Source organism: Silurus meridionalis, chromosome 6 (genome assembly GCF_014805685.1).
Source record: "Silurus meridionalis isolate SWU-2019-XX chromosome 6, ASM1480568v1, whole genome shotgun sequence".
Classification (NCBI taxonomy): Eukaryota; Metazoa; Chordata; class Actinopteri; order Siluriformes; family Siluridae; genus Silurus; species Silurus meridionalis.
Genome location: NC_060889.1, coordinates 25,821,617 through 25,845,977, shown reverse-complemented (window position 1 = coordinate 25,845,977; position 24,361 = coordinate 25,821,617). Strand labels below are relative to the sequence as shown.

The following is a 24,361-nucleotide window of genomic DNA, read 5'->3' as shown; positions in this document are numbered from 1 at the left end:
TCTGGGGGGTAGCCAATTATCTTCCTTGCATGCGGGATTCTAAACTTAGCTAACATCCCATGAACTCTTTTTCAATCAAGATTTCCAAACAAGAAGAAGAAGGGTTCAGAAGACTGACAGTCTTTTGGCTTGTTTAGACAGTGCCTTTTACTTCAGAGCTACACTCCATTCCAAGGTTCAACCACATTGAGGCTTGATATACTGTAGAAATGCATTGTGTTGCTCTATCCGGATGTTATAAAACCAGAATAATGTGTACTTGACTTGAGTTTGAATGACTTAATGGATCATTTCCAACTCCCACTCAACACAGTAGGAATCATTAGAATCACAATATCGTTTTAGATGATCAAATTGTTTAGCGAAGGCAAAACCTTTTCAAAGCCTAGCTAGCTACTTCCAGGGTGTCAGAACATCACCTAGTGTCACCTCGTTAAACCAGTTGTGAGTCTGATGGCAACACTTCAGAAACTGTTAGTGCTTAATGCTGCAGACTTTCACTTATTATTGTAAACTGCAGTAATGAGAGAAGTAATGAATCCCCTCATCCTCCCCCATACACGTAAAACACACACACACACACACACACACACACACACACACACACACACACACACTGCCAGTTAAGGTGCAATTTTTCACAGCAGACAGGTGTGCTGAATGTGATTCTCTCACCTGTTCTTTCACTTTCCTCCAGTTGCAAACACAGAGCAGGAGTTTGAGGAGTTTTTAGTTGAAGAGTGCAGCAATTAGCAAACAGCAATGCTCATTAGCTCCCTCACAGCCCAGAGCAACACCCTGTTCTCCTGGTGCCTCGTTTTCCATCTTTCTTTTCACTTTCTTGTACATGCGGCACCACAGTAACAATCCGAGTAAATTTTCTTCCGTATGCCAATTTAATGGAAACCAGATATAAATGCTTTTGTGTTGATTTTAAATCCAAAAATGTCAAACGTCAGCCACTGTAGTTATGAGTAATTGTATAATGACAGCGCTGTATAACAGGACATCAATTTGTCTGGCAAAGTCATCTTTTGTGACCTGTTTATGACATGGTTTTGTCAGTCTTATATGGCAGGGTTTACGTATAAGCTGACAATCTAGCAATCATGGCCTGGGTATGCAGCCAATCTGAGATCAGTTGCCATAGAAAATCAGACCCTCATGTTTACAGCATGGTTATGACAGTCATATTGTCAGTCTTATGCTCTTATTATGAAATTATCTATCTTGTTTGTGCAATTTATGCTGAGCTAGGTTTTGGGCTTATGATCATTTATTAGATATCAATTAGCACACTGTCTTTTCAAGTCTTTTTACCTCAAATGAGTTGATTAAGTGAAGATTCTTGTGACAAAAATGATAATAGGAACATTATAGCCATAATAAATGATAGTACTTTGGATACTTAAGTACATTTGAACTACTTTTGTACTTTTACTCAAGTGAAAGTTTAAAGGGACACTTTTACTTTTACTGGAGTCATATCGAAATGATTTTAATGTATCTTTACTTTATCTCAACTACATGGTGTGTGTACTTCGTCCACCACTGATCGGAGGTCCGTGAACATGGGAATAAGAATCTTTTAGGATTTTTTTTCCTGGACAAAATCACACACAGTGTGCACCCTGCTTTAGTTGCCAAATCCTCCATAGTTGTAAGTCTGAAAAGAAAAAGAGAGACTAACTCTGAATATGTAATAATGTTATAGTTTATGAATGTGTCTGTAATCAAACTAGATTTCTCACTTGGAGCAGCCAGATGAACAGTTCTGTCTGTGTAATTTTACATCATTTAAATGATGATCCTAATTATACTTTGTATTTGCCATGAACGAGCGGATTCTGTTTTCTAACAGTAATTAGAAAACAGTAATCGTATACTCCATTCTGATGGGACAGGCTTTGTTGTTTGAGCACAAATACAGTCAATCTAGGCATCCAGACTGGAACACAGGGAGAATGTTTGTGTGTGTGTGTGTGTGTGTGTGTGTGTGTGTGTGTGTGTGTGTGTGTGTGTGTGTGTGTGTGTGTTCGCCAAAGTGTTTGAAGTTGGTGATGTGCTAAAAGGCTAAAAGATATTCAGCATACTAAGCAGTCAACCTGTGATTGTCTTTGTTATCCTCTAAACTGACCAAACCAGGAGAAATGACATGGCGGTTGTTACCAGCTGAGCATGTGAGATTGTTCTACACCTATTTGGTCTCCTCCCAAATGCTCTCCTACCAATAAATATGCTGAAACAGATGTCAAATGGGTATCCAGCTGTCCTTGTGCTGAACATTACAAATGTGTTGTTTTGCTCAGAGAGCTAGACTGCACTGTGTGCCAAAAAAAAAAAAAAGAAATATTAAAATGCAAAAGGGGGTGAAAAGGGAAGAAGGAGGGGGGGGGACTTACATCATGAGGCAGCATCAGGCCCTAAGATGGAGGTCTTCCTCTAAGGCTGAGACAGGCTGCTAGCCAGGGGATGTTCAGGAAGGCTTTGGCAGCTCAACAAAGCCAGGCCTTCAGCTGCGGGGTGGAGGTTTGCAGTGTGCAGCATCCCCTTTGGCTGGCTCACACAGACTGGGATATGTGTGTGTGTATGTGGAAAAGAGAGTGCGCTCTTATATTTACTCAGGCTGTTCAGGGTCTGGGTATTACTCGTCATGGTGAAGGGAGGGGAAAAACACCAATACAGCAAGGGAGAGAGCAGAAAGAGAGGAAACAAGCTTCCTTCTTATCCTCTTAGCTCTCCAGAGGCTCTCAGTACTCTTCATTTGGTGTTCACACACTAGTCTGGCATGGGGACAGGAGCATTTACTTACTGACCGGTCAATAAGATAGCCAAAGGAAGAAGATCAAAATGACCGTCATACACTGTTGTTATATATTGTATAGCAGTATAATAATTCTTTAAATAATATAGCTGAAAGGTTTCAACAGCATTTAGACAGAAGACATAAACTTAATGGATGTGTTGCTTTTATGTATAGGCTCAAATAATTTGCTTGCAATTTGGTTATTAATCGATAAGACATAATAATCAAGATGTAATAATTCAATTGCCTTTTAAAATCAGTCAACTCTATAAATTGGGGCATAGTACAATGAGTAGGCGTAGTAGATTGTTTTTTTTTCCCCTAAGTTGGCATTTTGCCCAGTATGGGAGATATCCAGCAGTAGGACACTGCAAAATCTAGCCCATCAATGTGCTCTTTCAGCAGTTTGAGGAACAGGAGGTCGACATGTGACCTCATCTGTTTCCTGAAGATTGGGTACAGTGGGTTAAGTGATCAACAAGCCCATGTTATCCTGACAGAGAGCAGAGGCAGTATTTCAAAGAAAAACAATTGAAGTAGCTGGAGAAGCCGGTCCAAGGATGGAGAGCGAGCTCCATCCAAAGAGGTGGTTTATGCTTTCCTGCAGATGTCTCATAAATCTTGTCAATTTCCCTTTGTTTTTCTGTTTTCCCAGATCTGCTTTTTTTTTAAGTCACAAGGGTTGCACTAAATACGCATAAAGAGCACCTACTTTTAAACAAATTACGGTGGAATTTGCAAATAAATTATTTTAAATAATTCTAAATATTCAATTGTTATTGCTTATCATTTAAAATAAATTAACAATCACATGGGCACTATTGTATGTCAGAACTCTTCGGCCGGTGTCTGGAATAGTCACGGGATCTGCCAGGACACCATTTTTTATTATTTTTTTTTAGCTCCAGCACTTTTCGCTGGTGTATCTTGCTGTTCATGGTATTCTAGGTAAATTCTAGTAAAAACAAACACAAAGGTTTCAAAAGTTGAATTTAGGTGCTTGTGGTAATTTTATTTAACAATGGCAGCTATTGTTAAGTATTAATATAGCTAATATCTGGTGTCTTTCTAAACAAACACACACCCCATAGACAGCTGCTGGATTCAAATGGCTTTTTCTGTCTCAGTGGGAATTGCCATTAGGTGGCCACATGCAAGGTTAATTTGTCCCTTTTTCTTTTATGGAAATCTTTTTTTTGTCACTGTAATTGAATACCAGACCAATCTCTTTCAATTTCTCTTTTTCTCTCCTTCTTTCTCCCTCTTTTTCTGTAATTATGTGCATACCAGTGTATGGTGCAAGCCTTTTTACATAATGCAGGAAGCATACTAAACGCATATACCGTAAATGTAATAAATAATCTTTTGTATTTTTATATTTGTATGCAGTTGTACATCTTTTTCTTCTATCTTTATTTGCAGATGGGGCTGATTTAGAAGATGACCCATCCTGTTCCTGGCCTGCTTCTTCGCCATCTAGCAAAGATCAAACGTCTCCAGTCCACGATTACGATTTTGGTGAAGATGAAGGAGGCCCTGGCTTGCCCTACCCATGCCAGTTCTGTGACAAATCATTCAGCCGCCTGAGCTTCCTTAAGCGCCACGAGCAGAGCCATAGTGACAAGCTCCCTTTCAGCTGTACCTTCTGCAGTCGCCTGTTCAAGCACAAGCGCAGCCGGGACCGTCATATAAAGCTCCACACCGGTGACAAGAAGTACCACTGCAGCGAGTGCAACTCGGCTTTCTCACGCAGTGACCATCTTAAAATCCATATGAAGACACACGCGGCAAACAAGCCTCATAAGTGCCCCGTGTGTCGCAGAGGGTTCCTGTCTTCCAGCTCCCTCCTTGGACACATGCAGGTGCATGAACGAGGGAAGGAAGGCCAGAGCACAGGGATATCTGGAGCAGAGGAGTGGAAGCTTAAGGAAGCACGCAAGTGCAGCCGCTGCGAAGAGGGGTTCGATGTGCCAGAGGAGCTCCAGAAGCACATTGCAGAGTGCCACCCCGAGTGTTCGCCCCCAGAAGAAGGAAGCATAGGGCCTAATCTGCAGTGTATCTACTGCCATGAGCCATTTAGTGACGAGGGCACTTTACTTAGCCATATTGACCTGGCGCATAGTCGAGACCAAAAGGGCCATATATGCACTGTATGCTCTGAGCACTTACCCACTGTGGAAGAGTTGTATGCACACATGGACATTCACCAACTCCCAGAGTCAAGCAACCACAGCAACAGTCCGTCCCTTTTAACGGTAGGATATACATCTGTTTCCAGCACCACTCCAGACTCAAACCTTTCTGTTGATAGTTCAACCATGGTAGACACTGCTCCTGCTGTGCCCAAAACCCGTGGAAGAAGAAAGCGAGCTGCCCAACACACAAACGATATTTGCGGACGACCTGCTAAACAGCCTAAAGTAGCTTACAGTTGCATTTACTGCAACAAACAAGTATTCTCTAGTCTTGCTGTCCTTCAGATTCACCTAAAGACAATGCACGTAGACAAACCTGAGCAGGCCCATACCTGCCAGTTCTGCTTAGAGATCCTGCCATCTTTGGTCAACTTGAATGAGCATCTGAAACAAGTACACAATGCTGAAGATCCATCCACCATACTTGCTAGCTTGTCTGATGCCGTGTTACAGTGTAACTTTTGTCCAGAGATGCTTGGAGATCTCAATGCCTTGCAGGAACACATCCGTTGCTCTCATGGCTTTCCTAGCCCGGTAGCTAAGGAGAGCAATGCCTTCTTTTGTCCTCAGTGCTTCATGGGATTTCTGACCGAGGCCACACTGGAAGAACATGTACGACAGACCCACTGTGATTCTGGAAGCTTGCGGTTCGACTCACCACTTGCTGTCACTCCTAAAGATCCTATTGTGGAGGTGTATTCATGCTCTTATTGTACTAATTCTCCCATTTTTAACAGTGTCTTAAAGCTGAACAAGCACATCAAAGAAAACCACAAGAACATTCCCTTGGCACTGAATTATATAAACAACGGAAGAAGAACTCATAGAGCCCTCAGTCCTTCATCGTCCATATCTGTAGATCAAGCTACGCTTCTCAAACATGGCAGCACTTCATCCCGCTCAGCAAGTGAATTCATCTGTAACCAGTGTGGTGCTAAGTACACTAGCCTTGATCTTTTCCAGACTCACCTAAAGACTCACCTTGATGGTATGCTCCCACAGCTCACATGTCCACAGTGCAACAAAGACTTTCCCAGCCAGGAAGCTCTGCTGAAGCACGTGACTGTCCACTTTACAGTCACTTCGACATACTACATCTGTGAAAGTTGCGACAAGCAGTTTACATCAGTGGATGACTTGCAGAAACACCTTCTTGATATGCATACCTTTGTGTTCTTTCGTTGCACTCTTTGCCAAGAAGTTTTCGATTCTAAAGTCTCAACTCAGCTTCATCTTGCAGTAAAGCATAGCAATGAAAAGAAAGTCTACCGATGTACTTCTTGTAATTGGGATTTCCGTCATGAGAGTGACCTTCAGCTGCATGTCAAGCACAGTCATTTGGAGAACCAGGGACGGGTTCACCGTTGCATATTTTGTGGTGAATCATTTGGAACAGAAGTGGAGCTGCAGTGCCACATTACAACACACAGCAAGAAATACAACTGCCGCTTCTGCAACAAAGCTTTCCATGCCATAATTTTGCTGGAACGTCATTTACGTGAGAAACATTGTGTGTTTGAGGGAAAGGCCCAAAACTGTGGCACTAATGGTTCCACAAGTGGTGGTGGAGAATCAGTTGCTAAAGATGATGCAGAACTGCAGGGCATCCTCACCAATAGCCATGGAGGACCCGTACAGGGGAGTCTCACAACAATCATGATGGAAGTGAAGAAGACGTTGAGTCCACAGAGGTCATGTATACCTGTGACATCTGTGGCGCATCTTATACTATGGAGTCTCTGCTGACTAATCACCAGCTCCGTGATCACAACATTCGACCAGGTGAGACTGCGATGCACAAGAAGAAGGCAGAAATAATCAAGGGAAGCCACAAATGCAATGTTTGCTCAAGAACGTTTTTCTCTGAAGCAGGGCTCCGGGAACATATGCAAACTCACCTGGGACCTGTAAAGCATTATATGTGTCCCATTTGTGGAGAACGCTTTCCCTCTCTGCTTACTTTGACAGAGCATAAGGTTACTCATAGTAAAAGCTTGGACACAGGCAGCTGTCGAATTTGCAAGCTACCACTGCAGAGTGAGGAAGACTTCTTGGAGCACTGTCAAATGCATCCAGATTTGCGAAACTCTCTGACTGGTTTTCGCTGTGTGGTCTGCATGCAGACCGTTACTTCAACCTTAGAGCTGAAAATTCATGGCACCTTTCACATGCAGAAGACAGGATCTATGTCCACCAATCACCCTAGTGGACGTGCCAATATTCCTCACCAACAGCATCACCAGATTCAGAAGCTCTTTAAGTGTGCTTCATGTCTTAAGGAGTTCCGCTACAAGCAGGACATGGTGAAGCTTGATATTAATGGCCTACCATATGGTCTCTGTGCCACATGTGTAAGTGCTAGTAAAAGCTCTAGTCCAACCATAAATGGTGGAAAGCAGCAGCTTCAAGGGGGGCAAACAACAGCACCCTCTAATGCAGGCTGGAACCAAGGGGAAAGTCTGAGCCCTTGTGGTGTGAAAAGAAAGGGGACCACCTATTCCACGTCATCCTCTTCATCTATATCGTCCACTGTTGCCAAGACAAGATGCTCCAGCTGCAATGTGAAGTTCGAGTCAGAGGTAGAGCTGCAGACCCATCTTCAAACAGTGCACAAAGAACAGACAGGAGAGGGAGGTGGCAGTCAAGTGAGGACTCCCCAAGGATCCCCTATGCCAAGAGTGAGTCCTTCGCAAAGTGAAGAGGTAAGTCATACATGCATTCAATGTGCTTAAAACAGTAGGCTTATATATTAGCTTTGAAAAATAATTCATTATATTAATTAGTATGATGTTATTTATGTAAGGATATTCCGGACAATATTCAAAAGAAATTGCAAATCGTATTTGCAATCGCGTTTCTCAAATGTGGACGCATAAATTGTGACATAATCCAAACACAATTGCAAATCTTTTAATGATTGCATTTTCACTTTTGCGAATGCACAGTGACTGCCAAATTTCTAATGGGAAAGCAAAGTCCATTCGGAACGGTATTTCCCTTGTCTTACGAGTTATGACCATGTCATATTTAAATAGCAATATTAATTACCACGTTTGCTTTTTCACTTCCTCTGCGTCACGTGTGTAGCCTGCCAAAACTCAAATGGAATCGTAATTCCTTTTGCATTTGCACTTCTAAAGACTTGCACGGAAAGCTGTCAATTAAGTGTCAGGGGTGGGACTATATTATTATGCTTGTCTGCATTTAACCATAAAATGTGTGTACTCTGTGAGCTGTTTGTTCCTTCCCTGATCAGCCAGGCAACGTAGATTCTAAACCTCTCCAAGAATTAATTTTAGTTTAGGCATGAAATATTTTAACAGTACCAATGACTAAAATTGTGAATTGTTTCATAAGATAAAATATGTATAGTTTAATACCATGCTTAATGACATTTCTGCCTCTTTTTTTCTCTCTGCCATTTTTTCCAGAAGAAGACATACCAGTGCATTAAGTGTCAAATGGTCTTCCATAGTGAATGGGACATTCAGGTTCATGTGGCGAATCACATGCTTGGTAAGTTCGATATTTGTATTTTTCATTCAAATTTTTCATTTTCGCTTTAGTGTGCTGACAGCTACAAAAAAGGGATGTCAATGCAAAAAGCACAAGATACCAAGGGCCACAATCTGCATCTACAACATATTATGCCTCATGTTAATGTAATGGAACATCTTTAGTTATTCATCTATACCACCATCTTGATTTTGGTCAGGATAATGGTGGCTAAGTAGACTATCCTGAAAACACTCAAAATCACAGGGCATCATAAAAACCCACCACTTTTGTAAAACTCAGATTTTGTGTAAAGTGTGTTGCATTATGAGCTACACGGATGTTCTTATTATTATTCATGGCTACAATCCATTACAACAGTGTTCACATTCTGAACACTACTTTATTATGGGATGGGCATTAATAACAGGAGGATACGTATTGACCTGAATGCCATTTTCCAGGCAGTGTACGGTAATTTTCAAACACATTACTCCTTCATGGTACTGATTTATTTGTTTTTGTTATTAATATTGCATAGGTTCTGTGAATGATCCAGCATATGTATTAATGTGTTTGCCAACTCTGAATATTCACACCCACCCACACCAACAGCATTTTTTATTGGTATTCATTTCAACTATGTGAGACACACGTTTCTATTCCGTGAGACCTCTGTTGAAAGCTGAACATTTCTGGTCTTTGTGTATTCATAATTTGATTTATTTGTTGGATTTTTTATTACCCTGGTTCTTCAAGTGTCATTTTTGGAAACAATATGCAGAATAGTGCAGACATTTAAGCTTCTAAAGAAATTCTTAGTGGGATGTGAACCTGAAATTTATGGCTGTTCGATTAGGGGGTGTATGACAGATTTATATGGTAAGTAAAGAATGTTACATCTGTGCATGGTTATTTTCAACATATTTGAATGTGGAAACTACAGAACCACTGGTGAATTTTTTTTTTTTAAAGATGTGGTTACAAATTATTATATTGAGTCTATTTAAATCAAGATTATTTATGTCACTTAAATGTTAATATGAGTGAAATACCAAAATATAAACCAAAGCAAATCATTATAGCCACAGGCACCAACGAATGAAGAGAATCAATTGTATTGCACTACTTTTTAATTGAGGTATAAGGACATACCAGAGTCACTAGCAATGTGAGAAGAAGATACCATTAGCCCATGTCACCTTAAGCATATTCTCAAAGCACATCGAGTGTACCGCATGTTCCTGCCAAATTATTACCTGGAGACCACGGTATGACATTCTACAACATACTAAATCATGTGCACATTTTGTAGCCAAAACTGCATGATACCTGGGCTGCCACCTTGCATAATTTGTTGTTACTGTGGATTATGTTGTGACTAGAAGATTCCCCCCAAATATAAAATTGCAGCCTCAAACTTCTAGCTATATTAAAGAATAACCATCAAGGCCCCTCAGAGGCTCCACCAGAAATAAAAAAAACACTTTTCTCAATTCACAATCTATCTTAAAAAAATAACAATCACTCCACAGACTTATCAGACGTTTCAAAATTGTTGAAAAACTATCCATCTCACACGAACTTGAACTTGATACACAGCCTATGCTCAGGTGTAGACTACAGCTTTCCTTCAAAAATTCTGGTGGGTGATAATAGCAGTGGGTGGGTTGGGCTTTCGGGTGGTGTGGGGTGTGGTGGAGGAGCGAATCTGGACTGGATCGTAATTACCTCACAGACAGTATGTGCCAGAAAAGCAAAACGGGAAGGGGGAAGCAGAGGCCTCATTTGGAAAAGGGTCCAAATGCCTTCTCCCTTGAAAAAAGGGGACACTTTCTCCTTTTAATGGCCATCTGCACAGGAGAGGCGAAACGAGAGGCCGGGGGTCAGCTCCGCTCAGCTGTCACTGTTATTAGCGTAGGTAATGGAGCAGGCGCTCCTCTCTTAGGGGTGCTGTTCCTGGCCCTATGCTCCTTGCTTTATGGCTGTTGATTCACCCTGATAGCTCTCTCTCTCTCTCTCTCTCTCTCTCTCTCTCTCTCTCTCTCTCTCTCTCTCTCTCTATATATATATATATATATATATATATATATATATATATATATATATATATATATATATGACACAATGGCACAGAATATAGAATAAAGTAAATTAGCATGTCCTCAGAGCCTAATCGGAGATATAGCCACTGTGTCCCTCTGTTCCACCTTCATACTCGTCGTCCCTGTGACCCCTAACATCAAATTGAATAAAGTATGCTTTATCATTTTTAGAACTGATAACTTCAGAGATGGTTGTGGCATATCCAGATTTTGCCTAATGGACCCAAGTGGACATGTGTGGCTTTGTGGCGAAAAAGGGAAACGCATAACACCCTAATTGCGTTTTTAGTGGGCAAAGTGGTGCGTTTTGGCCTGAATGATTAGCTGCCCGCCCTTGGGAATGAAGAGACAGCTCTCAAGGTCCAGATGGATCCATCCGCATTTGCCATACAGCTGGCCGTTCAGATCACGGGACTCAATGTGATATTCCTGTCCATCTGTAGGAAAAAAACAAATTGAAAAAATTCAATTGCGGGTGACCACGGAGCAATTTCGAAAGCAGGCCAGAAGACAGCTGGCCTCTCTTTAGTTTGGAGTTTGCTGGCATGGCTAATTCACACAACTAAAGGCATGCGATGTGTCACCAGAGAGGCTGAGAGGAAGACAGGAGGAGTGGATGCCAGGGTTTATGCCTCTCTGAGCTTCTGTGGTCACTATCAAAACCGTCATTAGCTTCCTATTTTTTGAAGGATGTTTATGAAGGCCTGCATGTGCGTCACGCATACACTTCAGATGTCTTTCCTCTACAGACAGCCGCTTGCCATTCAAGGCTCTGAGAGCACATGTGCATTTTTGTCGATTTTTCTGAAGAACTCTTTTTAGTCTTTTTATGTTAAAGGCAGCATTTGGTTGTAATTATATGCACAATGTAGACCAATGAAATGTCTTAAAACATAAAGTCCATATGGTCATGATGGTAAGATTTACACATTCGCATTGGTGCATCGGCATAAAAGTTGTGATGCATCGATATTAAAAAAGTGTGCATCGAATACAAATATGTGAATCGTTTTTAACAATAAAAAGGTAAAAAACTATTTATTTACATATAATTATTAGTAGACGCTATACTTTTTTTTTTATATGTAAATTGATTTCTCCTCACTAAACTGTTTCTCAAGCGCGTTCTCTCAGGCGAGAATGTTATGTATCGGAGATCGAGGCGTGTCCCGAGAGTCACATAGAATACAGTTTAACATGGCAGAGGTAGAGCTGTGTCGTCCTGGAGAAAGAACAGAAAAAGTACTTCTGATTTTACTTATTTCTATTTTTTATTTTTTTCTACAATATTGCAATATGTTAACTGAGAAGTAAAATCGCCAGTGTCGAAAACTTCTCCTCACTGTTGAGAGATACATGTGAAGGTCTTTCACTGACAGATAAGCCGAAAAGAATCACAGCAGCACTTCAGAATCCCCCTGTTTCTTGACAACAGTGTAAACTTTGACCCTTAAAGCTCCATAGGAGCCTATTTTTCCTCCAAGTTCTCCTGCTGAGCCAAAACCTCTTGCTTACTTCTCACTACCCTGATGCGAGGTTGTCAGGCATGAGGGAAAAGGTCTAAATCTGCCCTCCATTTCAGATATCCAACAATCTTCCACAGCTTCTTGGATTTCTTTTTTTAAGGGGTCCAAAGGGTCATTAGGATTCTTCTTCCTCTTCACTTTTCTCCAGCCATGCAGAATAAACCATGCATAGCACTCTTTTTCACTATTCAGGCAAGCAATGATGGCACGATAGTGCATTGATTTCCATTTTGGCCAATATTTCAAGTAAAAACACACACACACACACACACACACACACACACACACACACACACACACACATACACATTGCCCACATCCGCTTTCAGCAGTCATTTCAGTACTGCAATGAAACGTAAAATATTAGATTAATCTCTGGTCTCTTTACTGTTTTGTGTAACATGACAAGAACCAGACACTGGGGGTGCTCTTTGTATTTGGACTCCACAAATCGCATCTTTCAAATACATTTTTGTTATTTGATCCCCCCCCCAACCAACCCTTTCCAAATAACATGTGCCAAGCTGGTGGATGACGTTCTGAAGGACAGTCAGGAACTTTACACACACGTGGTCCGGATTTCTGGAAAAGCCGATTTTGAGGGTCACCTTTTCATGTGTTTTGATCAAATATATATATATATATATATATATATATATATATATATATATATATATATATATATATATATATATTTATATATTTTCGAAGTGGGAGGGGGTGAAATCGGAGTGCATGCCCAGGCTTCCGTCTGTGACATGGAAAGGGAGAAAAGAGAGGCCTGGATCGATGGGCAGGAGGTGGGAAGGTGGCGGGGGTTGGAGGGGGGCTAGGGGACAGAGTAGGGCGCACATTTACTGTACAGCTGGCCTCTCTGTGTGAGGCAGAACCGTGGGCTGCTACCAAGCATGAGGAGATGAGAAACAGAGAGATAGACCAGGAGAGACAAGAGATTCCATCCTGCTTCCTCGTTCCTGCCTTCTGTTTTTAATCGAGTTTGTTTCGATTTCCACCCCGACACCCATCCCTGCCGCTCCTCCTCTGCTGCGTATGTCTGCATTACATGCATGCTTTGTCTTAGAAAAAAAAAGAGAAAGAAAAAAGGGAGACATCATTTGCTGCCTAGAATTGAGAACACAAATTATCCATGACACTGTTGTCTAAGGATCCCATGGGAATAGTTTGAGTGATGACGTGTTTACTGAATGTTTACTGACTATATAACAAATACGCCCCGTCAAGATGGTGCCAGGGGGATCGCATGGCCTACGATATTATAATACATATTAGTCTTATTTTTGGGGGGTTTATCTCAATCCATATAGTGTCAAATCGATTCTCTATTCATTTTAATCTAATTTGAATAGTTGTATACACAAAAAGGCAAAATGAATCCACAGACTAAAACAGAAATCATATTCTCAGTGTTAGAACTAAAACCAGCAACGCACCGATAGTCAATGTGAATAGAAAGGACAAAAACACAGACAGAACGAGAGATCGACAGAGAGAGACAGATATGTCACTGATCAAAAAGGTGTGTGTAATTGCTTATTAACACAGCTGCACTTCACTGCACAGAAATGACTGCACTAATGAATGAAGAGGCGTTATTAATCACCAATTAATAAAAATGGGGTGTCTGCTCAATCTACGCTACACATGACCTGCTCAGCATGCTCAGAGTCACTCGCTCGAATTACTCCTTTTTTTTTTCTTTTTTCTCTTCTGAAAACCAATGCACACCACTAGAAACTTCACACACTTACCTCGGTCAGGGAGCCTGTCTTGGTCCTGGAACTACTGATGGTATTTTATTCGAATTTTTGTTTGTTCGTTGTTTAACAGCAGAGATTGTGAATGCTGGCTGTTTACTGTTACAGATGGAAAAAAAACAAAGAAGATTCTTTGCTCTCAAGAAGTTAACTTTCTTCTAAAGTCTTATCAGCATTGCTTAGTAAAAATAGTGACTCGTGTATTAGATAGATAGATAGATAGATAGATAGATAGATAGATAGATAGATAGATAGATAGATAGACAGACAGACAGACAGACAGACAGACAGACAGACAGACAGACAGATTTAGATTTTTTAAATAAAACTGGAAACACACATATACACACACACACATATACACACACACACACACACACACACACACACACACACACATGAATTTATTTTTTTGTTAATACTTTTTGTTGGCTGATTTGTTGGTTATCTGTCTGTCTGTCTGTTTATCTACCCATTTTTTTTTTTTTTTCTTTTTTTGTCCTTTTGATTATCCACTAAACACAATTTTATCAAGTCTTCACTCAGATTTTGATAGGCACTGTTCATCACCTCTGTGACTTCACTCACACCTTCCCCAATCGGCCAGAGTTGAAAGACCCCTCCGTGCCCTCACCCCGAAGTTCCTTCGCATGTTTTATTGATGGTGAGCGACGGAGGGGCCGCATTACATTAGCAGCCTTAGTGCCGCCTCCTGTTCTGAAGCTGAATATTTAGAATGAACTAGCGTTCAAGACCAGGAGGACAGCATTGAGTGGGTCATGCTAACATGTCGGAATGGAAAGCCGCCCAAGACCAAGGTTAGAGAGAAAGCTGGACTTGGAAAACTGGCCTCATCCCAAAAAAAAAAAAAACCTTAACTCTGAATGGAATCTCGCTCCCTATGTGGCGTCTTTGATGGGTTTGGCAGTTATCTTTTTTTTTTTGCTCTCTGTCTCCTGTTCCCATATGTACAAAGAAAGAGAAAAGGTCAAGGCCGAGACATCATTCACACTTAGATCGCTTGGCTTCAGTCAGTTGGCTTTGAAAGGGCAGATCCGACAGCCGGGATTCTGTCTCTGACTGATTTATGGGGTAATGTAGAGTAACGCTTCTCGAGCTCTGTTCCACAAAATCGATCTTTAAGTACTTTTATGAGTTTCGATTTCTATAGTTGTTTCACTGATGCTTGTGTTTTTGGGAATGGCTTGTAATGTGGCACTGAATGCATTAGTTATGTGTTGTAACAGCAGACATAAGTACTATATTGTTGTACAGTTTTTACACTTATTTATTGTCTACATGTCTATATGTGTCTATCACACATTTTGGTGTGTTTATGGCGTGTAGGCACACTGTCTGTGTGTGTGGTTTAATAATAAGGAGAGTGGATTGGGTGGTGCGGCTGAGTGCCAGGCACATGGATGGCCATGGCAAGGTCAACAGCGCAGAAGAGGCGCAGTTACTGCACCCTCCACTCCTGCAGCTGAGAGAGGAGAGGGCCAGCCATCTGTCCACTCCTGCCTGCCATACCCGCAGAGCACATACACACACACACACACACACAAACTCACAAATGACACACACAAACACTCTGGCACACAATTACTCTGTAATACACAAACACAGATGCACGTATGCGACGCAAACACAGACACAACCCATCCAATACAAATATGGATGAGCAAACATGGCCGTATGCACAAATTTGCCTGTGATGTTTTAAAAGCCAGACCGCGTGTCAGTAGACGTCACGGTGACTTTGAATGGCCAGGATGGTGTGTGATTACATGCTAGTCATTGAACTATCAAAGGACAACGGGCTCTTTTTGAACACATTCTTAGGGTTGGAAATTGTTGCGGTATAAAAGGCGCAAAACAATGAACACTACAGGATGGGCTTTGACGAGAGAAAAAACTTTTGGTCGTGGTGGCGTAACTTTCTTCTTCAAAATTAGCAGAAGCACAGTCTTATATATCAGGGTTTCCAAGGGGTCGTAAAAAGTCTGAAAAAGTCTAAAAATTTAAAAAATCCCAAATTTTAGGGCTTTAAAAGTCTTAAATTCTCTGTTCTGGGTCTTAAATAATCTTAAACAGGCTTTAATTTTGTAATTTCTCACTTTAGAATGTTTTTTCTTTGTTTGTTTCCGTGGTCCAAAAGTAATTTGCTGTATTACGACTAAAATGAGCTCAACAAGCAACAGCCAATCGGCTTCCTGTTTTTGGTGCGAACTTTGATTTTCAGCTATGAGGAAGTGCAAATTTAGCGATAATTCAAAAATGAATTTAGGGCTTGGTTAAGGCCAATTGCTAACAACGCATTTGTGATGTCGTGATATAGGTTTTAAATGTAATTCTTGATGGTCTTATATATATACAGTAGATGTATTGAAATCATTCTGATATATGTATCATGGTTTTATTGTTAAAGCAAGATAATAAATGCAATAAGCCTTAAAATTGAATCAGGATCGTTGAAGAGAAAAGTCAAAACTTGTGAGGGGATTTTATAATGTCATGCGTGACTCTGGGTCAATGAAATACTCTACATATGACTAAAAAGTAATAATCTGAGGATATTAATGCCCAGAGCCCTAATCATCCCAAAGACAGGTGTTTTTTTTTTCTTTTCTTTTACGTCAACAGCGAGACATTTTCATGGAGAATTTTTTTTTCCGCCTTTAACGCGACCAACCTTTTCTTGTTTTTCACCTTGCCCAGGCCCCCTGGGGTCAGCCGGAGAATGGGCTGCTGATTAGCACAGCTCTCTCTTGCGAAGACCTTTACGATGCCCTCTGGCCGCAGCGGTGGAACCCTGTGGAATGTTCCAAAGCTCTCTAATAGGTTTCAGGTGCTTCGGGCCAACGGCCAGCCGCCAAGTCTGCCCCAGTCCCCGGCCAGTGCACCACTATTTATTTATATCCTCTTGAACTACTTGATAGCCATAATGTAAAGGGTTAGCTAGTCAGGTTAGACCCTGACAGGATGCAAATAATGGCGGGGGTCAGGTGTTTTTTGAATGTGTAAGCGGGAGTTCTTGCTTTGTGAACTTAGAAGTTGACATTCATTATTATTGAGGTAAAATGAATGAAAGCACATTTATTAAGTCTTTTTTTGTAGTACTGTCATTAAATTTCACTCCTGATTATGAGAGTTATGATCAATACCCAAAATATGACTAGTTCAGCAGCTAAGATTGTGTTTGCTGGAAGCTTTATAATGACAAAAAGATGGCTTTTCTCTAAGGTCCTACAGTATCAGCAAAAAAGATTTTTTTATGTATATATGTATACATATACAGTATATATATATATATATATATATATATATATATATATATATATATATATATACACAGTAATTCCCCGCTTTACTGTGGTTCGAATCTCGTGCCCACGGTTTATTGCATTTGCCACGTAACTCATTTAATTGGCTTATTTTTCCGGTTTCTCGCAGAGAGCACGATAGACCAAAAAACTAATAGGGAATAGTTTTTATAGAGTTTTATGTTGAAATAATGAAATGTGTTAATAAAAATACAATTATTAATTATTAATAGCATTTTTCAGGTGGCGTCCGTTAATCGCGGTTTTTCGTTTATCGCTGGCGGATTTGAAGCGAAATTAGGAAATTTTGTCTTTTTTTATAAAAATATAATAAATGTAATATGTTTTTTTAAATTATTGTTTATAATCTAATTATTAAATTTTTTTTTGGTTTTTAATAAAATATTAATTGTAAATATATATCTTTTTTTATTTATTTAAATGGTTTATTAGTTGGCTGGTTGATTGACATTTTCTCTCTCTCTCTCTCTCTCTCTCTCTCTCTCTCTCTCTCTCTCTCTCTCTCTATCTATCTATTTGACAACATTTTTTGAGATGAACCAGTTATATTTGGTTACAGGCTTTAATTCTGTCCTTATTGCTGGCAGCATATTATTGCTTACATTTTCATAAACTATTTTGTGAACTGCCTATTCCTTATTAATAACCACAGCCTCTATTTCTTCATCTTGTGTTACATCAATCTCTTCATTCCAATATATTATGCATTCTGAAAACTTCATTTTTAAGTTTCAAGTCAAGTCAAGTAGCTTTTATTGTCATTTCTACCATAAATAGCTGAAGCAGTACACAGTGAAATGATTTTTAAATGAAATTAACGTTTCTCTAGAACCCTGGTGCTACATCACACAACATAGAGCTACATAACAGAACAGAACATTAACTTTCCATTTGACACGTTACACAGTTAGGGTTTGTGTATTAAAGAGTTGGTATGTCATTGGGTCTTCCATAGGTGTTAGGACCAAACAAAGATCCATATTTTAGGATTGAAAAGGAAAACTCATGAAAACTCCCAAAAAACAAGAATCGTTCTTTTAATCATTCTATAAAAAATGTTTTCTATTAACACATTTTATTCTATTAGTGTTTTTATGTGATGGATTTCCGAAACCAGTGAGTTTAGCATTTTAGTGCTGTTACACGAAAGTTTTGAATAGAACACACTGTAAACTACACCACTTGCTTTCAGTAGTACAGGAATAAACAGCATTTGTAGGTAGAACATTTTTCCAGAAATCTTATTTAGATTATTTAAGAAATGAAAGTTGTGGGGGTTTGCTGTTATTAAAAATTTGTGTTATAGGAAAATATAGCTAAGTGTTTATTTCCTCTTCTTCTTCTTTCAGCTTCTCCCATTAGGGGTCTCCACAGCAGATCATCCATCTCCATACCCCCCTGTCCTCTACATCTGCCTCTTTTACACCAACTACCTGCATGACTTCCCTCACCACATCCATAATCCTCCTCCTTGGTCTTCCTCTTTTCCTCCTTCCTGGTGGCTCCATCTTCAGCATTCTCCTACTGATATACCCCATGTCCCTCCTCTGCACATGTCCAAACCATCTCAATCACACCTCCCTCACCTTGTCACCAAAACGTCCTACATGCGCTGTCCCTCTAATAAACTCATTTCTAATCCTGTCCATCCTCGTCACTAATAATGAAAATCCTCTTATACCCAAGCAATTTGTCCAACACCCAGATTGTTTTAAATTGTATTAGAAAATGGTATTTACCTTTTTTAGCAGTTTATAGTTACATTTAAAGGGGGCTGTCTGATTCTATTTCATGCATTCTGTGTTATTTACACTGTTAGAGAGTTGAACTCGTGCTAAACATGGCCATAACAATGGCCGAAACTGTGTGTGTGTGTTACGTCCTCTTTAATATTTTCTAAAATCCATGAGACAGTTACAGGGAATCAACCAAGCTACAAAAAATTCCCCTTTCCTGAGAAAAGTCTGAAAACGTACACATACAGCTTTAACTTTGACTAACACAAAGAGCCGACATTGGAGACGACTTAAATAAAAGGATTTTATTAACCCTATGATTTGCCTTAAATCCAGAAACTACTGTATGTTTTCATGTTATAGAAAACGAATTGAAAAGTTAGAAGGGCTGAATGTGTAAGGCAGAAGCTTGCAACACGTTATTAATTCCAGTTTGAGGCAGATGAGGAACCTTTGGTCTTTATGGGCTTGCGGTTGCATCAGTCACGGATTCCTTGCGTTCATGTCAGCATGCATTTCGATCAATATTAGTTTCTCGAATTGGATTCAGCACGTGAATCAACGACGCCCTACCTCTTTGATTGAAGAGAAGCCTAAAGATCCATGACGTTACTAAGCACATCAAGAAATTTGAGGCTGCGGTTGGATCGCAATTAATATCAACTACAATGGCTAAGGAATTCTGTTTACATTCACTGAACAGTACAATGCTGAAACTGTAATGAATGAACATTCATTGATGTGACGTGTTCCCTTTCGACGTGTTTCTTCCTTATACCATATAATGGTTTTTTTTTTGCCAACTTAATAAGACATTAAGTTGGCAAATTAAGACCCAATTATTATTAATAATTGATTTCTATTTGTAGAAATCAATTGAATTGGGTCTTAATAGTTATCGTAATGGGTTCGCAAGTGAGCAATTTGACTTCTTCAAAGTCACTTGAGTCGAACTCGAGGCTGGAGGAGAACCATCATCACTCGCCATTTTTTTTTGTTCACTGGGTGGAGCAGATACTAATTACACGAACTAGAAAATGTTCGATTTCATGGTGTACATGATTCGACCAGAAACGGCTCTGCAAACTTCTCGTCCTTTGTCTCTTTTCGTTTGCCGCACCGCTCCCTTCCCCCGGCATCTCCGGATCGGAGACGCAAACCTTAAGCCGCTCTCGCTCTGATTAATCCTTAAGGTTTATAATTACTAATTAACTTACTGAGCGACTTCTAATGTAGTCCCCCTTCAACGAGGTGCACGGAGGACAACAGATCATTAGCTTCAATAATGAATGTGGACAGGACAGATAATGGACTGTGATATGCCAGCGTTGACAGTTGTATTAAATGAGGCGAGGGGGGGGTTTGCCCACGAATACTGCGAACGCGAGGAGATCCGCCGAGCAACTCCAGGATTGGAGTAAATTTCAACTTAAAATTGAAAAAGGGAATTTTCAAGATTGCAATCTAAATGCAATGGTATATGCATTACTTGTAACGCATTTCAAAAATAAAATAAAACACTCGAGCGCAAATCGCACGTTCAGGGCTCTTATTTATCTATTTATTTATTTATTTTTACTATTACACTTAATTCCCAAGGAGAAAAAAGAAAAAAAAAAAAACAGTATCTGCATAAGGGAAATCATTGAAATGTTACTACCACAATACGAGGCTAAAGGCCAAATGCGTGCTCAGCGTTTTCATTTTTTAACAACTAAGAGGTGTTAATTGCTGTTTGATCCCATTAATGATGATAGCTATTGTCTCACACACACACACACACACACACACTATGCTGTTTTTGTCTTAATGACAACGCCTCCCTGGCACTTTTCCTTTTTTGCCAACATCTCACACACCCCCACCCCCCCTCCCAAACACACACACATATTCATGTTGAGAAAAAATGCATCTGGCGTAATGATTATTGCCATTAAGAAATATTAATGTGCAAAGCAGTGGTGACCCAGAAGCTCATTACTGTACGAGGCCGAAAGCGGCTGCGTGCGAGCGCCTCTCCACCTGCGCAAGGCCGCGAACCCCCACCCGGGGATCACGTCTTCTACCGTGACCTCTCCATAACAGCTAACAGCTCCTTTACAATCCGTGTGAGAAAAAGAAAAAGTGAAAAAGAGAGTGAAAGCTGTGGGCGAAATGGCCTTTTGACTTCTCTTTTGCTTCTCTATCGTGATTTTACAGATTATTCTTGGACTCGGAAAAAGACCTTCATGTGCATATTTGTAGATATTGACACTCTAGACTTCAGGCAACAGCTCCTGATTTAATACAATGCATCACCTAGTGTAGGTGTACGATTTGGAACTTTATTAACTCTCAAATAACCACCTATCCGTCAACACATGTATGCTGTGGCTACGTGTTAGCTGTTAGTGATTAGCGTGATTGGTTGTACAACCGACGGTATTTATCTTCTCGTGTGTCCTCTCGTACTTCTTAACTTAATCTGGTTTCCACTCAGAGATTTCATGTCTATAATTGCCTCTGTCTTACTGTGTGTGTGTGTGTGTGTGTGTGTGTGTGTGTGTGTGCGACTCAACAAATGCAAGTCCTTGTGATTACTAATTTCAACCCAGATATATTTTTTTCTTTCCCTTTTCCAATCTCTCATCTCTCATACAGTATTGGCATACATTAATTATGTCGGTGTTATTCTGATATCTGCCTGCTCTCCCAGTAGAGAAGTCGCTCCACATAATTACACAGTCGATACTCATGTTACCATTAGCGCAAATGTTGGGGCACCGGGACGCAAACACTGTGCTTTTTTTTTTTTAAATGTGGAAAATGCAGAACCGTTTTCCACAGACGCAGACAAAATTGAGGCAATGCAGACATACTTATGGATAAACAAAAGGGTTACACCTTTATGAGAAGTCTTCTTCTTTCAGCTGCTCCCATTAGGGGTCGCCACAGCGGATCATCCGTCTTCATACTACTCTGTTCTCTACAGCTGCCTCTTTCAAACCAACTACCTGCATGTCTTCCTTCAGCACATCCATTAACCTCCTCCTTGGCCTACCACTTTTCCTCCTTCCTGGTGGCTCCATCCTCAGTTTTCTCCCACCGATGTACCCCATGTCCCTCCTCCGCACATGTACAAACCATCACAATCGGGCTTCTCTCACTTTGTCCCCAAAACGTCCTGCATTTGCTGACCCTTTAATAAACTCGTTTCTAAATCTGTCGATCCTCATCACTTCAGCTCTGCTACCTCCAGCTCCACCTCCTGTCTTTTACTCAATGCCATTGTCTCCAAACCATACAACATCTCAGGTCTCACCACAGTCCTTCAAACTTTCCCTTTCTCTCTTGCAGATACTCTTCTATCACAAATCACTCCTGCCACTCTTCTCCACCCACTCCACCCTGCCTGCACTTTTTTCTTCACTCTCCATTACTTTGCACTGTTGACCACAGGTACCTAAAGAAGGTTCTCCACCTCTTCTCCCTGCAACCGCACCACTCTTCCATTCCCCTTCTCCCCAGCACATACCTCCACCTCTCCAAGCTCTTCTAAACCTGCTCCCTACTCTCACCACAAATCACAATATCATCCACAAACACTATAGTCCACGGAGACTCCTGTCTGACTTTGTCCATCAACCTGTCCATCACCACTGCAAACAGAAAAGGGCTCAGAGCCGATCCTTGATGCAGTCCAACCCCCACCTTGAACCAGTCTGTTGTTCCTACTGCACACTTCAATGGTGTCACACTGTCCTCATACATGTCCTGCACCACCCTCACATACTTCTCTGACACACCTGACTTCCTCATACAATACCACAACTCCTCTTTCCACCCTGTCGTACGCTTTCTCTAAATCCACAAACACACAATGCAACTCCTTATGGCCTTCTCTATATTGTACTTTTCTATCAACATTATGAGAAGTGATATATAAAATATCGATCAACGATGGATAATCGGAAAGATTTGTGATGGTTGTGTGTTGCTATGTTGTAACTTTTAGCTTTTCTATCTAGCATTAATGTGATGCCACTATGAATTCTCTGTTCTGATTGGTTAGAAGGTGTCGATTAATTGCAGGTTTATATGAATTTGTTAACATTTACATTTATGGCGTTTGGAAGACACTTTTATACAGAGCAACTTACAACCGAGCAGTTGAGGGTTAAGGGCCTTGCTCAAGGGCCCAGCAGTTTGGTGGTATTGGGTTTGAACCTGCGAGTTTTAACCACTGAGATCCCACCTCCTCAATTCAATTCAATTTCATTTGTAAAGCACATTTAGCAATGGATATTGTACCAAATCAGTTTTACAGAAATAGATTACAAATACATTTCAATGTCATAAAATTAGTTAGTTAGAAATTGTTAGGTTGCAGTTGCTCACAGTAAAATAAAGTAAAGAGTAAAGTAAAAATTAAAATATAAATAAATAAATATATATATATATATATATATATATATATATATATATATATATATATATATATATATATATATATATATATATATATATATATATATATATATATATATATATAACCTTGAGAGGAACAAGACTCAAAAGAGGGAGATGGGTTTGGTTTTAAGTCTGGTTCCTCTCAAGGTTTCGTCCTCATTCCATCTCAAGGAGTTTTTTCCTGTCACCAAAAGTTCATTTATTATAGTTCTAACATTGTTGAGATTATTAGGCGTTCACTGACAGACGCTTGAATGCAAAAAAAAATGTTCATGGCAGTTTGATTAACAATTCATTACAGTCTAAATCAATTTTCATGGTTCCTGAGTTTAATCCTAAGAAATGAGTCAACCATGCACTCATTCCAATATCTTCTAAATAAAGCAGTTCCAATAATCCAACCGTTATATAAAGACTTTTCTAGCTCCAAGAAGCATTTTAAAATGTATATGTAAGACATTTACAGTATTTGGCAGACGCCCTTATCAAGCGCCACTTACAAGCAGTTCAGGGATAGGGGCCTTGTTCGAGGGCCCAGCAGTGGCAACTTGGTGGTTCCAGGATTTAAGCTTGCGACCTTCCAATCCATAGTCCCATTCCTTCATCACTGGGCTACCACCTAATACTAATCAATTAAGTGCCATTTTCTGTGAGGTGACATTTATGTCACAATTATGAAAGGAGTCTCCAGTGTCAGTGTTTTTTTTAACATTTCGAGGCGATAAAATACCCCTGACCTTCCGATCAGTAACCCAGAGCCTTAACCACTGAGCTGCCACTTTCAAATAATCCATTAGCATGACGAGACATGCTAATCTTATAGAGCGCATGATTGGACCTGCTGATTAGCATGCTAGCCAAGCGCACCTCATGTGCAGCAATCCAACCATGGCATATGCGCTTGCCAAAGTTAAGTTGCTTTAAATGAAA

At 40.2% G+C, this 24,361-nt stretch overlaps 1 protein-coding gene across 1 annotated transcript in view; it reads left to right on the top strand.

Annotated features, from left to right (window-relative positions):
- Positions 1–24,361, top strand: part of LOC124387331 (zinc finger protein 521) — a 152,796-nt gene that overhangs the window by 64,340 nt on the left and 64,095 nt on the right. The window contains 3 exon segments of the mRNA XM_046851613.1: positions 4,229–6,639; positions 6,642–7,703; positions 8,433–8,517. Coding sequence (XP_046707569.1) covers positions 4,229–6,639; positions 6,642–7,703; positions 8,433–8,517 — 3,558 coding nt within the window.